Genomic DNA, 15,189 nt, shown 5'->3' on the forward strand with positions numbered 1-15,189 from the left:
AATTATAGTATCAAGAGATCTAGTAATCAATTTTTTTTTTTGATAAGCTACAGAATATATATATATCAAAAAGGAGAAACAGTTCAGCAGGGCATCAAGGGTGGATGGTCTAAGATACAAAGGTGGAAAGCATAAAAGGCAAAAGATGTGATTAGCTTAGTAACATAATAGATCAAACTAAAATCAGAAGCATCGCAGATGTGTTGCGCAGGCTCTCTTTGGAATGTTACCCCATTGCTGAATACCACACGGGGACTGTTGTAGCTTGAGTAGGGAAATTTTGGCTCAACAAAGTAGCTCCATAGTTGCAGTCTAACAAACACCATGGAAAGTCCTTGGATCCAGTTTGCTGCTTTTGTTTGTAGGACATTTATAGAAAGATTGAATGCTCTTTCATCTAGATTGCTTGTAAGAAAATGACGCTTTTTGTTGTCGTGTCTGCATAAATCTGCTGCCTTTAAGATGCATGGGTGTGGAATTATGATGTTGATGAAGAATCGATGGTAAGGGACATGTATTTGCTAAAGCAAATTGAGCATTTTTTTTAGTTTTTCACGGGTTTTGACTTTTGAAGCTGTGAATGGTGACATTTATTGTCGTGTAGCAGGACCCCTAAACTGCCATTTCACCACCAGCATCAATAAAACATTTAAGAATCGAGAAAATGAGAGCGAGAAGAGTTTAGGTAGGTATACGACAACCTGTGTATCTGTATCAGTATCTGTATCTGTATCTGTATCTGTATCAGTATCAGTATTGGAAGACTGTAAGAGATTGCTTTCACTTTTTTCTCTCTCTTCTACTCGAAAACCGACTTGTTTTAACGCATATTCACAGATTGGGGCGGTGAATCGTGGGTGGGTGCCTTCTTTTTGTGCGGAGAGAACCTGATGCCCAAGATTTGGGCTTCTCACGGTTAGTTCAACTCTTCACTATACCATGACCATGATTTGGACTCTTTAACACTCCATCTTTGTTGCTTTGATTTTCAATTTATCTCTATTGAAGGCTTTAACCTCTACTTCAATCGCTGGCTACCTAGCTAGCTTGCTTTTACCCTTCAAGCACCAAAGCTTGTGAATTGTTGCGAAATTTGAACAAAAGCGCTTTGCTTCTTACAATATCACCATTATTGATTGAAAACGATTTTATTTCAGGGGCTGCTGGTCATGATGATGAAGCGTGGGCGGCGGCGGATCTGAGAGACTGCAAAATTCAAAGCTTTCTGGAGACCCATCTTCAAATCCTCCATGACCCATCGTCGAATTTCTGATCTTCATCCAAATTTTTGTGGGTATCAAAGGAAATTGAGTAAAAGCATAGAATAGAGTAGCCCCAATTTGATTACAACTGCTTTCATCTTCTCATGTTGATTGATTGATTGATTCTTTTTGAGGCATGCCGTGTACCTTATCAGCTAGATTATAGGGTTATATATACATATATATTGAATATGCATGCAAGGCATCGCAGTCCTGGAAGTGGTTACAGGTCAGGTTCAGTTGGGATGGGTTTAGATGGTGCTTCTCTTCGAGGTCATGGCTTTTACAATTCCGACCACAGGAGCTTCAACCGTGGTGGTGGTTTTGGGCGGGGCCAGGCCCACCTAAAATCATACCACCAGCAACAGCCACCGCTGCCGCCACCACAACCTCACCGGAAAGCTGACATTTTTATGGAGGCAGGCAGGCTTGCGGCAGAGTATATGGTCTCTCAAGGTATGCTGCCTCCCAACACCCTCGCTGCTAAATGGCAGAATGGTAGTTTAAAGAACGAGTTTAGTTCTCAAGAGGGAGATAATCTGGAGGGCAGGACATCAGCCCTTGCCCGTTTGGGCAGTACTGGTTCTGATGTAGGTTCTGGTAGGAGAAGATACCCTGATGAATTTGAGACCAGGAATTATGTCAAAGGAAGGAAGAGAGGGAGGCCTCATCATGGGTTTGGATCTGACTCGTCTCGAGACTATGGGAGGAGTAGGTCATGGTCTGGTAGGGATAAGGGGGAGTTTGTTGTGGAGGGGGGCGATGATGATAATTTTTCTGAGAGGCGTCAGGAAGAGCAGCAAGGTACTAAGGATGTCGGTAATAGTTTTCCTGGGTGCAGCTCGGTGGATTCATTGGCCAAGGGTGAGGAAATTGGTGATGCTGAATCTGGACAGGAGAAGCACAATAGTTCGAAAGAAATGGGTTCCAAGTTGATTACTTCAAATGTTGTGAAAGACATTATACATGAGAATGATTGGCCAACCTCCAAGGTTGATGGAGAAGTGACAAATTCAAGTGTGGTGGCTGATGAGACGAAGGATGCTGCTAGCAATGATGGACTCGTGAAACAGGTTGTGCTGGTGGACTCACCCATTCAGCAATGTCCTCCAGAGGCTGCTTCCTCAAGCAAGAAGGGCACTGATTTATTGGCGCTGTGCAAATTTTCTAAAATGCCAACAAAAACACGATCATCCTTGACATATAGTAGGAATTCGAAGGTTGATCATGTTCCTAATAAAAAGGAGAACAATTCCGACGGTGAGACATATGTAGGATCTGAAGTCTTGGTTAAAGATAACTCCCCGGAAGGATCTGAAGTTTTGGTTAAAGATAACTCCCTGGAAGGATCTGAAGTCTTGGTTAAAGATAACTCCCTAGACATCTCACCAGTTGCTGTACAATCAGATAAACCTAATCATACTGAAGGCCCTGACTTGGAAACTTCAAAACAGCCATCTGTTCATTCTGTTGAGGATGTAGGAGACTTGAGTCCATCATATTCTGTCGAGCTGGGCACATGTACAAGGTCCCCATCTTTCCCTGATAGAGGATTTATGCATGAAGACAACAAAGTAGCAGGTGAGGGAACATCAGGACTTGAAAGGACTGGCATCGTGAATGGAGAAAGAGGTGAGAAGCGACCTAACGAATACAGTGATAGCAGGGAGGGAAGCAAGAAACCAAAAGAATGGATTTCATTTATGGTTGGTAAGTCTGATGAGTATTTCCAGCTTTCCAATTTGAGCAATAACAAAGTGTATTCACAAGAAGAGGGGCCTTTGTCTCGGTTTCCTGAAAGTGAAGTATCTGTTGAGTATGCACAGGAAAAACAGCTCTTGCCAAGTTCATTTAAGACCTGCGATCTTAATCTCATGGAAGTGTCTGATATGAATGAGAGTCATCACAGTGATCCAATGCTTATATACCCATCCATTCCTGAAGCCAAAAGAAAAGCAGCACCTATTGATGTTGATTTGTCCATAAGTAATTCCAATTTATGTGGTGATTACAGTATGCGAACAAGTGATGGCAAGGAGATTGAAGTAATTGACTTAGATAATGATTCTGCACCTGAAGACAAGGCTTTTGGTAATTTACAAAGAAAGTATGTTTCTCTTATCAGTATGCTTTGCACTTCAACATTCCAAAGTGTAATACACATTTTCCTTTAGTAAACAAGTTTCTTGCACGAGTTACCCCTTTGAGCAATAGTTTTGTCGTGCCAAATGCTCTGGTTACTTTCTGTGCATTGTGTAGTTGTTACTTGAACTTGTAGAACAAACTTTGATCAGTCTTTTTGATGGTACAGGATGGAGCCTGTGTTTCCTGGCTTGGAGGGCTTTTCCAACAATGCCGCAAATGCTAGTGATATTCCTGATGTTGATGATAATTATGATGGCCTTTTACTGTCTGAATACTTGAACTCTTTTCCAAACTGTGCTGCAATACCAGAGGACATCAATCCAATGCAGAATGAGATGAACCTTCACAATGGCGAGGTACCACAGAAAATGGTGAATATGCTACCTGCTTGAAAACAAACTATCTGCTATATTATTCACTAGCAACCTGATATCTAATTATCTAAAACATTGTTATACTTATACCTGTAACACTTAGATTTCATGCGATCAATTTCTTTGCATGGGCTTCTGATTCATAAAGTGAAATAGTGCATGTCCAATACGATTGATTGCTTTTCATTTTTTTTTCAGGGGACTCTCGCTGATGATGACTCAATCTATACTTCCCTGGGAGAAATACCGCTAAGTATGCCAGATATTTAATTTCATGGTTTGTTTTCTTATAAATCTAGGTTCCACGGTTCACTTGCCTGACATTCTATTATGTATGAGTCAGGTTATTTTTTTCCTGAGTTCAATGATGTGTTCATTAGGTTAGAAAAAATGTCATGCTTCAAATAACGACCAAGGTGTAACCAGTAATAATCATGTGTATATTGGTAATACACACGGACCCTTAGGAGAAATGCTTCATTTATATTTATAGAGTGAAAAAAAAAGAGAAGGAAATGTGGTTCATATAGAGCACCATGATTCCTTTTCTTTTTTTTATAGATGTTAGTCTGAGAATGAACAGAAACAAAATCATAGTGCTCAGGAAACAGCTTCGATCCTTTGCCACTTCTATAGGCTTTGCTCTATTCCTCTTTCTTAGATCTTTGAAGCTAAAGGTTGCAAGAAATGCATTAGAATTAAGGGAAGATAGGGACTGTTGATGTCTGATGTTGCATTGGACATATCTTGAAACAAAGGATGTTAAATGATTACCAATGAAACGGTGAGAAAGTTAGGCTTGTGTCATTTCTTGGATATAGAGTATCTTTGTCTTCAATTCTTGTTTAATTTTATGTGTTTCTATGCCTACACTAGGTTCTTATTGTTCTAGGGATATGCTGCATTAAACTTTACAGATAAAATTTCCATTCTATGACTAGTGGACATGCTGTAGATATAATCTATTGTAAAAACTTGAAACTTATTTATCCAGCGACGCCCACAAGTGATATTGTAAAATTAGAGAAGAACAATGCAAGCTTAGACGCATACGGCATACCTATAATTTGTGTGAATCCCAGTCCAATTCCTATAATTGAGTAGAAGAAACCCATGGTTGCAGCTATAACAGACAGTCAAATCAGGTTATGGAAGTCTGGTATTTGTGACAATTCATCTGAACAGCTCCAAATAGTAGCATATAGAACCTATCCCTATGCCCACATTGAGCCTCACACCACCTTTGAATTGCTTTGTGACAACAAAGATAAATCTACCCTTGATGCTTTCACATAAAACAAGAAAAAAAAATGTTGTTTTCTTTTCCTATTGGAGTGTCGTACGGTCGTACCTATACTGCTGGCTGAGGTAATGATATGGGAGACTCCACACCCATAAAAGCACTCTTACGCAAATATTCCACAAACTTCTCACTATTCTCTCCTGAATTTCCATCATCACCTATATGGCTATGTTAATACCTCATTGTATGGGATAACCATTTAAACGTCCGAAAAAAAGAAAGAAAAAGGGAATGCATCCTCTCAAACTCGAGATCGATCAGGAGGCCATAGATTGAGAGAGGACAACTCCCATATGTGATATGGTTCTTCTCACTCCGGTGACGGCGATGGCGACCGCTTTCTGTATCACTCTTTTGATTTGCAAAGTGCCTATAGTCATTCCAATCTTTCTTTTTTAATGGCAATTTTTTGAATCTTGATTTCTAATCCTTGGTTCATTTTTTCTTTGTCTTCTATGGTTTGTAGATCTGTTTTGGTTTTAATTATGGTAAGACTGGGTTTCAACTTTCAATCTGTGTTTTTGTGTGTTGTTGTGGTGGAGGATTTCATTCTCTGTTAATGTGAGTTGTTCATTTTGCTCCGATTTTTCTTTTTCTAAGTTCGAATGGGTTTTGGGTTTTTTCTTGTCCTCTGATTAGCACTGTGGTGATAGGTTTCAAAGGTGATGCAAGCTACTCAAGCTTCACAGATATGTAGTGGTCCTTCTATATACTGTGAGTGGCAATTTATTCTTTCAAACTAAAAGCATGTGGATGAATTGCTTCCATTTGTTCTCATTTTTTATCGTGTAAAATTCTTGAATAGCTTGCCAATAAAAAAAATCATGAATACCACTTTGTGCTTCGAATCAAATGCTCATAAATTGTGTCAACTGGCTAGTACTATATGGTATATACAAATTTTAGCAGGGATTGCTCGTGTCTAGGGAAAGTCATATGCATGTAAACCGAACTAATTATAGTGATAATTTACTCAATGAGAAGGGACCTACCATCCTTTTGTCTGATTTTTTTTGTATGGAGTATTGTCTCCTTTTATATACCACACACAAAATATGCTTGAATATGTATGTGCAGGTTGTATTGAACAAGCTGCAAGTTAGTTGAATTTATCAAACTATGTGATAATATTGAACCTAAGCCTTATTGTTTTATTGTTGTTTTGTTTTCCTGGCAAAGTTCCATGGCCCTTTTTTTAAAAAATACAAATACTCTGTTTGTGATATCATTTACTTTTCTTCCTTAACCTTGATTCTTTGTTTGATTCATGTAATGTTTACATAATCACTATTAAGCTTCTCGATATGAATTTCTCAATGCAAATATGTTAGAAGCATAGAAGGCAATGTTAGATTCCAGGACTAAATCTCATATACAGGTATACTAATTAATATCATTGATCATGGTATGCCCCTATCCTTTTTAACATTTCATTTGGAGTAGAAATGTTTTAGACTGCAATGTTAGTCTATTTCTTTCTGAGTTGCTTCGTGGTAGCCATTGGGATGCCTTCCACGAGCTCATCTTTTCCTTTTTTGTTTTCATAAGTAAGGTACGTACTGTTCCCAAACATGCCTTCCAAGAGTTCACTGTTGAGGTGCCCTACACATTCTGGCACTATTCTGAAAGGACAGGCTAGAATAGGCAATTTTGTGCTGATTGTGATTGGTTTGCCTGAAAGGTCCGAGTGTTTATCTTAACTAGTTTGGCAAAAAGATAAAGGAGGGAGTGACCTCATTACGATAGGTGTTAAGTGGAGTGGAAGTGCGCTAATGTATGCAGCTGAGCCATCCTAGCAGACCGGTAGATTTGAACCTTGTTCCTACATGATCCAATCAACTCGATCAGGCATTTGTCATCTCAACTATGATAAATTTCTCATTCACCTCTTAAATCGTGGTAGTCAAAGTTCCATCCGGTCTTAATTGAAGTGTCATTCTTTAATTCAGCTGATATGGGTTTTGAAGATACCCTAGCGCAGTAGCGCTTAATTTCTTACAGAAGATTAAGATGTTGGTGTTTGTTTCCCAGCCATCTATTTTGAAGATAAAAAAACAGTTTGTTTAAAGCAAATATTGCAGATTATCTATGATGTTTTATAAAATTTTCTGATATGGAAATGTGTGATTGCAGCAAGCACATGGACAAAGGAAGTAGAGCAAGGCTCGGCGACGAACTTGGAAAACTGAGAATGGACTTGTATTTTCTTTAATTTCTTAACCAAAGGTGAAGATTTAGATTATGAAGTGTTCTACAATTTCTGATATATTAGCAGTTAGCGTATTTGGATGGAATAGTTCCAGAAGATGTGTATAGAGGTTGAAGATGCTTTCTGATTTTGGGGCTGCCAATTTGTATTTTCATTTGAATGTGAAGAATGTTAATCTTAGCTTGAGATCTTAAGCAACACAAAGTTGTTTAGCTTGAGACATTGATTCATGGACTTTATTTTACTGTGGTGTTGTAGTGTACCTTGAAATCTTGAATATTGTTGTGATACATTTCTGAAAAAATAGAGCCAGGATTATGAATTTGATAGATGTGCCTTTGTACCTGTGTAATCCTTAATTAATTAGATTATGATGAACTTTCAAACTTTGTTGTGAACCCAACCTAATCAACATACCCAATTGGGTTTTTGATCTTGATACTCCTTTCTTTACACTGTGATTAGATTTTAATTTACTTCACATAATGAAGTTTTAAGACATTTTGTAGTATCTCAGCCAAATTTGGCACTTATGATTCCTTGTATTGAGCCAACTAAGCCAACTATATTTTTTTTATTGATAAACAGAGAGTATATATTAAGAACCAGACGAGAAAGAAGAAACATAGCAGGGACTATAGAAGGTGGGAAGTCAACTAAGCCAACTATTGATACAAGTAAACCAAGCTAGCTAAATATCTGAAGCAGTATCCACTGTTTTGTCCAAGCTGCAATATTCGGACAAAGTGTACGCTCCATTGCAACATCAATGGCAGATTAACTGAACAATATTGTACCGACCACTCAATTACAACATCAATGGCTTATTAACCAAGGCAGTTCTAAAATCCAATAACTAATCAGTTGAAGTATTTACTCAGAAAATTGTGGAGTGGTCAAGTTGCCTTTGCTACTTGAGGTAATGATTTAAGGAGGGACATGGATGGCTTCCTCACAGTGTGATTCAGCAGGATCATCAGTGTTAGAAGTGTCAAAGCACCAGCCTGATGTGCACTACCCAGTGATACAGGAACATACGATAAGAGTGTCGATATCCCTAGGGTGACCTGCAAAGAACAACAGAAAACATTAAAAATAAGCAGCGACTATTTGACAGTGAAAAACGGAAAAATATTACCTGAAGTGCAGCCATGCCGACTGTGCTGCCAATTAAAGATCGAATTGCAGGATGTATGTCCAACTTTCTTGTTGACCACCACAAAGTGCCTATTGATATCAAGGTGGCTGTTGCAAGAATGCGATGGTCGAGCTGCCAAACAGAAAGATCGAGTAATCTATACAGTTTACAAGGAAATATTGCCATTTGCAATGTTTCATTTTAATGGGATAATTGTTTAATAAGCCCAAAGTTTCTGAATATCCATGAAATCAATCAGGAAAACATGATATGTAGAGAGAGATTGTTTTTATTGAGTGCTGATTTTACAAATACTCCTGTTTCCTGCCTGCTCTGTGTAATAGTTTTTTCACATCCTATATTTTCTGAAGCAACACTAGAGCTGAATATAGCTCACCTTGAAAACATGAAATGCAAGTGCCCGTATATGTAAAGCAACAACTGTTAGTGAAGGAATATACCTGCACAGTCGACGTGTTCTCAAAGAAATTGCGAATCAGTGGCTTCATGGAGAATATATCATCCGGAATCCATGTATCACCCATCTTTGGAAATGTGTTATAGGCGCGCCCCTGAAGTTTAGCATACAAGAATATGCATAATTAGTCACCACGCACAGATGACAGCTTAAACCTTTAACAACACAAGTCCAAGACCAGAAATATTAAAGGTACATACAGCATCATTTCCCGCAACAAATGCTCCTGAGACAGCTGTAATGCCTACGATGAAGCTTACAGGAAGGACAAACTTTTTTACTTTTGCGGCCCCACGAACCCAAGCAATTGATTCAGCAGGAGGCTCAGGCATAACAACATCTAGAGCTGTCCAAAACAGGCCACTGTAGATGACGAATGCAGAAGTAAGATGAGCAGCAAGACGGTAAGGGCTCACTCTCGGTTCAGCATACTCATGTGCAGGCTCCTGTGTTGGACGAAAATTAGAAAATGAATTTTACAATATTTTGGCAGAAAAGAAAGGTATGGACCTTGTGCCCGACCTCTAAACCGCTTTTGACCATCCACCAGCCAATCAGGCCCTGACCTGCGCCAAGGGCAAAAAGAGCAGAAAGCCTCGTACCAAGTCTTAAGGTAATAAATCCCTTACGAAGGAAATAAGAAAATGGCAATGCAAACATGACACCGAGGGCCCTTCCCCACATTCGATGTGCATACTCCATCCAATAAATGAATTTGAAATCTTCAATATTCATCCCCTTGTTTATACTGCAAATCATGGAAAACCAAACACAGGGTACATTTATATCACATCACAAAGTGGAAAGTAACTCCCAAGTCAATTGTGTACAAAGTCTACTTAGAATACCAATCAATATAAGATATGTTAGGAAGGTATATGACAGTCTGAAAACAAAAGATTTAAATGTATCTCCAAAATGTAAAACACCTTTCTACAAATAACTGTTATCAACTCGTATACTCTAGCATTTTGTAAGTTCCCAGCAAATAAATTTCAACCACAAGAACAAGTCTACAATGGAAGTAAGGAGTATAAATGCTTAGAAGCAGAAACCTATATAGATTATACAAGCACTAGTACTTTTGTTTGCACTTACCGTATATACTCGGGTGACTGCTTATATTTCTCAAATTCATGCAACCATTCTTCATCTGATAAAGGAGGGAGGTTACCAGTGAATTTCCAGTCAGTCATTGAAAGACCAGATCGAGTCAGGCGAGTAATTCCACCAAGCACCACCATACTAAAAACCCATGCAGCTGAACCAAAAAGCCATATTCCAACCATTTTTTGAGCACGAGATCCTCCGATTACTAGCAGTTTCAATCCCTCCTTGCTTTCCATGCCAAGAGAAGCAACGGTGCACATATTCCTAAAAGATGGAACACAAGGACCCTAAAACATAATCAAAAGTTCATCATATTCACTCCAAAAAACAGAAACTTGAAAGACCACCAAAGAGTGAGCATCAGCCTTCATTTTCGAACAGTTGTAGAGATTTAGTCCACGTAGATTAACTTAAGAATTAGATAGACTAACAACCACATAATCACAACTCGGAAGGACCAAAGCTGCCAACTTCACTCGCAAGTTTATAGTTTTCTACGCCATTGGATTTCTGCTTGTACATTAACTTATAAGTGTGTTTATAAGTAGCACGATTTGCTCGCAGCTTATTGTTTGGAAATAGAAACTGGCATTTGTTGTTGTGAGACCTATGTTGACTATTTTGTCATCGTAATGAAATTACTGTAAAGAACATGATGATTCATTGCCAAAAAAATATGAAAGAATAATAACATAATTAGTGTCTTATTGATATTCAAGTATGTGAAACAAGTTTCAAATCAGGAGAACAAATCAAGGGATGTTTAGTATTAGCTACAAATGATGGCTGTAAATAACAAGGGCCGTTAAGAAAGCCTATCACAGGGAGAAATTTCAGTCAATCAAATGTATAATGCTGGTGAAAATAAATGAATTCCTTATGGTTAAGTGTTACGAGAGGCAGGGAATATGCCCTTTAGTATGCAGTGGCGATTTTGAATGCTACTGTATGTGGATGAGATGTGTGAAAGACTCGAATTGCAGATACTAGTTATAGACTTGGTAATTAACAATCGCACAGGAAAAAAAAAAGGCATCTTTTTTGGGTGCTCAGCTTTATCGCGGATAAAATCATGGCAAAAAACTGCAGTTCTAATCATAAGCATGTAATGAAACAGAAAACCCAGAAGCCAAAAGAAATGAAAACACCAAAAGAATTCACCTTGGACAGAGATCTATATCCATAAAAGCCAGTCCTTGCAATTGAAGAAGAAGAAAAGGAGGAAGAAGAGAAATATCTCGAGTGTTGCCGATTGGTCAACTCCCTCAACTGGATATGCGTATCTAAAGCTCTATTTACGATCCTCCTCGTCCTCAGAAGCGATGATACCAGTCTTCCCTGAAACATGGCTGCCCTATTTCGTTCTTCTATCGGCTCTGCAACCTCAGAGAGACACAGAGAGAGGGTTTAGCCAGCGAGGTTTTAAGCTCTCGGCCACGGTCGTTATACGGAAATGTTTTATGGGCTTATGAGTAACAACAAATAGCCCACTCAACTTAATTGGGCTGTATTTGCTAAGCCCATTTATACCACACATGAGTCATTACTCTTCCTATCTATCATCTATGGCTTGAACAAACAATTTCATCATGTATTCCATTGCATAATATAATTCCTTAGCAGGAACTGTCTGCAAGAGAGCCCATAGGAATTGTCAAATCTCCTATTATTACCTTTTACCATCACTGGCTGGATCAGAGAACAAGCAATCCCTTGTGAGCTTTCCAAGAAGCTTGTTGTGAAATGGATTACAAGCATACAAGTCGCACAAGTAATAAAGTGATTAGATGAGTATCGTTCCCGTGAAAATGTATTAGACAAACAATTCAGTACTGATTGTGATTTAGTCCTACGTTGTTTGGAGAATCGATTTGGTGTTTTGATTAGCAAATAACATAAAACAAGTAGATTAAGACAGGAAGATTAAATGCTAACACGAAGATGTAAATCAAGTATTAAAAGTATTAGGGTACTTAATTTCACCGACCCTTATCTAATTCAACTCCTTTGACCCCCAAATTAATACCTCTTGTTGATAATTGGTTTCCCTAACCTCTTCGATGATTCATTCCTTGTTACACCAAAAGTGCCTCTATCCCTAACCTTTGTTATTCCTAATATTCGGGTTGAAGAAACAAAGACCCTTAAGATTTATGGACTAACCATGCATGTAGCGATTGCATAAATCATGTCCATATATTCATATGGTTCGTGCAACCTATGGTATATATGGTTGGAAGCAAACCCTATGTATCTCCTTCCGGTCTCAAACCTTCCGGTCTCAAACCTAGGCAACATATAATTTGGATGGTGATCAAGCATCCAAAAACATTAAGCATACTCATAAATATTACTCAACAAAAAATAGAAATTAAGAAATAAGAAAACCAAGTTCATTGAATCATCAAATTTGAGTTACATTAAGACCCTAGCAATAGTATCTTGCCACATATGGAGTTCAAATACGTATCAACACAATAAAAAGCGTCCATGAATACAAGAAAAAGAGAAAAATAGAGTAAACCCCTGAAATTTCCTTCTTCTCCAAACTCCTTGGTGGCACCCCAATGAGAACGACAAAACCCTAGCTCCAAAAGTTCCAATAGAGAAACTCTTGTATCTTTCTTTTCTCCACTTTGTGCCTTTACACTTGAAATTACAATTGCACACTAATTAGGCAGTATCAAGCCTCGTTCGGACTCAAATAAGACAAACGCTCGGCCTCATTAATATTGAACAATCAAGAAGTACGTAATACAAGTTTTTTCAATATATCAAAATCATGTTATCGAGGCTTGTCACTGTAATAAACCAACACATAATCCAACGTGAGCATTAATCCTATATATGTTTTGATGTTGTGGAAATAATTAAACAAAAATCTAATATTGGGCTACAAGCCGTAAAGCACGTACACAACCTAATGTTTGTCTTCACATGCATCTTTTCTGGAATTTGTTTGTGGTTGTCTTTTATATTTGTAAACCTGTGTTGAAAAGCTGAAGAAACAGATACATATCAATGAATCATGGCTTTTAGTGGTAAACCATGCATGCATTCATTATAATATATATATATATACTAACTTGGCAAAACAAAAACATACATAATGGTTGCCTAAATATGTACTCCTATAATCTATCTATAGAAAAAATAAAATAAAAGGACAGTCATGCCTTTGGTGCTTTGAACCAAGTTGTAATGAATTAGCAAACTTTATCTTTATAATGTCAATTTATGATGCTAATGTGGAGGAAACCAGAACCACATTAATTAATTGTATATCCATTGTGGCCTAGGACTATGGAGCTATATTTTCAAAACTAAAAATCTCACACATCGATCGATCATAACATATACGAGTGATGATTTATAAACAAAAGCTCAGCTCCTCACATTGAAAACGTGCTTTCATAAGCCTAAGAGCCAATGACGATGACTCATAAAGAATAAATCCGTTATGGGTCAATATCTTCAATGTGTTTGGATTGAGAATTTCAAAATATATATATATATTATTAATCAAAGTCAAAATTATCATTTCAAAAAAAAAAACAAAGAAAGCAATTGAAAAAAGTAAATTTCTCGCACGTTTTAAGCCCAAATAGCAAATTGGAATTCTAAAGCTGTGTGCCTAATTAAGATTCTATATATAAATATGTGGAAATAGAATTTTGCTTTCTATTTTTCCAAGCTTTGATTTCTTTTGTGGTGGGCTTTGATTTCTTGTGTGGGATGATTCACAGTTTGGAATGTTTGAAATTGAAATTGACTGTATTCCAATTGAGATGGCCCCCCATGTAGATCACTTAAATATACGTGGATTGCACCCTACACAATAACCAAACTCTCTCTCTCTCTCTCTCTCTCTCTCTAAAAACAAACAAAAAATAAAATTAACTTCAACAAAAATAAAATTAACTTGTCCTATTATAGATAAACTTAATTATCATATAAATCATGTTACTTAAAGGGGGACAAATTAAATCACCAAAGTTGAATCTTTAAGTGAAGTAATTAATTGACATTATTGGAAGTGCATATCAACTTTTCATTGGTGGAAATTAAAGCTTGAAACTAACAACTCAAAAGTAGAGCAAGTGGTATTCATTGAAGAAAATGAATGCACATTGAGAAAAAAAAAAAAAAAAGAACCTTGATATTTTGAAAGTATATAAAGACTTGATGATAATATATATATAGTTATAAATTATTGAATTATATTATCTAGTCCTAAAAATGTTCATGATTGATCAAACCTAATCCATGGGATGGAGACATTGAAGCTTCCTAGTTGATCAAAATAAGTCTCTTTTTCTTCTTCCACATGCATCAAACACAATACAAAAGCAATCTATTCATTACACCAAATCCCTAAACTCCCAATTAAAATGCTTTCAAAATAGTAGTTGAGAGAGTGAATATGGTCCTAGAACGGGATCTCATCTTATGCCCCAAACTAAATGTGGCCATTTCAAAGGCTTTAAGATTGCAAGTAGGCCCACATCATAGCACTTGATAAAACTATTTCCAATTCGGATGTTTGAATTTATTCGACTTGGATTAAATTAAATTTGGACAAAAGTTATATGTTTGAAATTTGGGTCCAAACATAAATATCTTATCCGATGTATTTGTCTGTACCCTAACCCAGATTATATTATTGTTCGATTTATTTATCTAATGTCCGACTCGGAATTCATCTGAAGCCTTTTTTTTTTTTGTCACTCCTATGCAAGTGCAGTATAAGGCTTCTAGAAGGGCATTTTTATGGCCTAAAAGTCCCAATCCAAAAGGTATAAAAATAAGGTAAATTAGTAAATGACTTTTATCTTCTTTTGCCAACTAAGGCTATATGGTAGTATAAGACATGAAGCAATACAACAAGACCCACATACTATACATCATATATTGAGAGTGACTTGGGCTTCTAGAAGAGCTCACATGTGCCAAACCCCAATTCTCTTACTCAAATTAAAATCCCACGTCTCCCTTTCCAGCTTCCCTTGGACTTTCTGGACCCATCATTTTGTTATTCAGTCACCATCAAATTATCTTCACCATTGGATCTGACTAAGCTAACCCCCTGACGTGTCCCATTCCCAAGTACCACTGTCTTCTAGAAGCTTTGGCACGTACGAGTTTGAGTTTAAGCCACAAAGTTTGTGGC

General features: G+C 37.4%; 2 protein-coding genes across 10 annotated transcripts; one reads left to right on the top strand and one right to left on the bottom strand.

Moving 5' to 3' along the window:
* Positions 1-759: 759 nt before the first annotated feature.
* On the top strand, positions 760-7,638 carry LOC119985277 (uncharacterized protein At4g26450-like). 8 transcript variants are annotated; one of them, XR_005465076.1, is made up of 6 exons: positions 760-915; positions 1,158-3,369; positions 3,574-3,778; positions 3,980-4,058; positions 5,738-5,798; positions 7,218-7,638. XR_005465076.1 is itself a non-coding variant. In XM_038829527.1 (6 exons), exons 2-5 carry the CDS (start codon positions 1,454-1,456, stop codon positions 5,779-5,781), a joined length of 2,220 nt encoding a protein of 739 aa, XP_038685455.1. In that variant the 5' UTR covers positions 760-915; positions 1,158-1,453; the 3' UTR covers positions 5,782-5,798; positions 7,218-7,638. The 8 variants fall into 8 exon arrangements, 6 of the variants coding, with proteins under 6 accessions (XP_038685455.1, XP_038685457.1, XP_038685458.1 ...); XR_005465077.1 differs by having other exon boundaries at positions 3,574-3,763; XM_038829527.1 differs by having other exon boundaries at positions 3,980-4,034.
* Positions 7,639-7,905: 267 nt separating this feature from the next.
* Positions 7,906-11,438, bottom strand: LOC119985008 (cytochrome c oxidase assembly protein COX15). 2 transcript variants are annotated; one of them, XM_038829154.1, is made up of 7 exons: positions 11,181-11,438; positions 10,008-10,306; positions 9,432-9,657; positions 9,110-9,355; positions 8,893-9,003; positions 8,432-8,563; positions 7,906-8,360 (listed from the first exon to the last, which is right to left on the bottom strand). In XM_038829154.1, the coding sequence occupies exons 1-7, from the start codon at positions 11,364-11,366 to the stop codon at positions 8,190-8,192; spliced, it is 1,371 nt and encodes a 456-aa protein (XP_038685082.1). In that variant the 5' UTR covers positions 11,367-11,438; the 3' UTR covers positions 7,906-8,189. The 2 variants fall into 2 exon arrangements, with proteins under 2 accessions (XP_038685082.1, XP_038685083.1); XM_038829155.1 differs by having other exon boundaries at positions 10,008-10,283; positions 11,181-11,345.
* Between the last annotated feature and the right edge of the window lie 3,751 nt (positions 11,439-15,189).

The sequence above is a fragment of the Tripterygium wilfordii genome, chromosome 19 (assembly GCF_013401445.1).
Source record: "Tripterygium wilfordii isolate XIE 37 chromosome 19, ASM1340144v1, whole genome shotgun sequence".
Lineage (NCBI taxonomy): Eukaryota > Viridiplantae > Streptophyta > Magnoliopsida > Celastrales > Celastraceae > Tripterygium > Tripterygium wilfordii.

Coding starts and splice junctions, on each gene's coding strand:
- LOC119985277 (XM_038829525.1), top strand. CDS start 1,454: ATGCATGCAAGGCATCGCAGTCCTGGAAGTGGTTACAGGTCAGGTTCA. Junction 3,370..3,573: donor TTTGGTAATTTACAAAGAAA/GTATGTTTCTCT, acceptor TTGATGGTACAG/GATGGAGCCTGTGTTTCCTG. Junction 4,035..7,217: donor CCTGGGAGAAATACCGCTAA/GTATGCCAGATA, acceptor GTGTGATTGCAG/CAAGCACATGGACAAAGGAA.
- LOC119985008 (XM_038829154.1), bottom strand. CDS start 11,366: ATGTTTCAGGGAAGACTGGTATCATCGCTTCTGAGGACGAGGAGGATC. Junction 8,564..8,892: donor AGAACACGTCGACTGTGCAG/GTATATTCCTTC, acceptor TCTGTTTGGCAG/CTCGACCATCGCATTCTTGC. Junction 8,361..8,431: donor TCGGCATGGCTGCACTTCAG/GTAATATTTTTC, acceptor TGTTCTTTGCAG/GTCACCCTAGGGATATCGAC.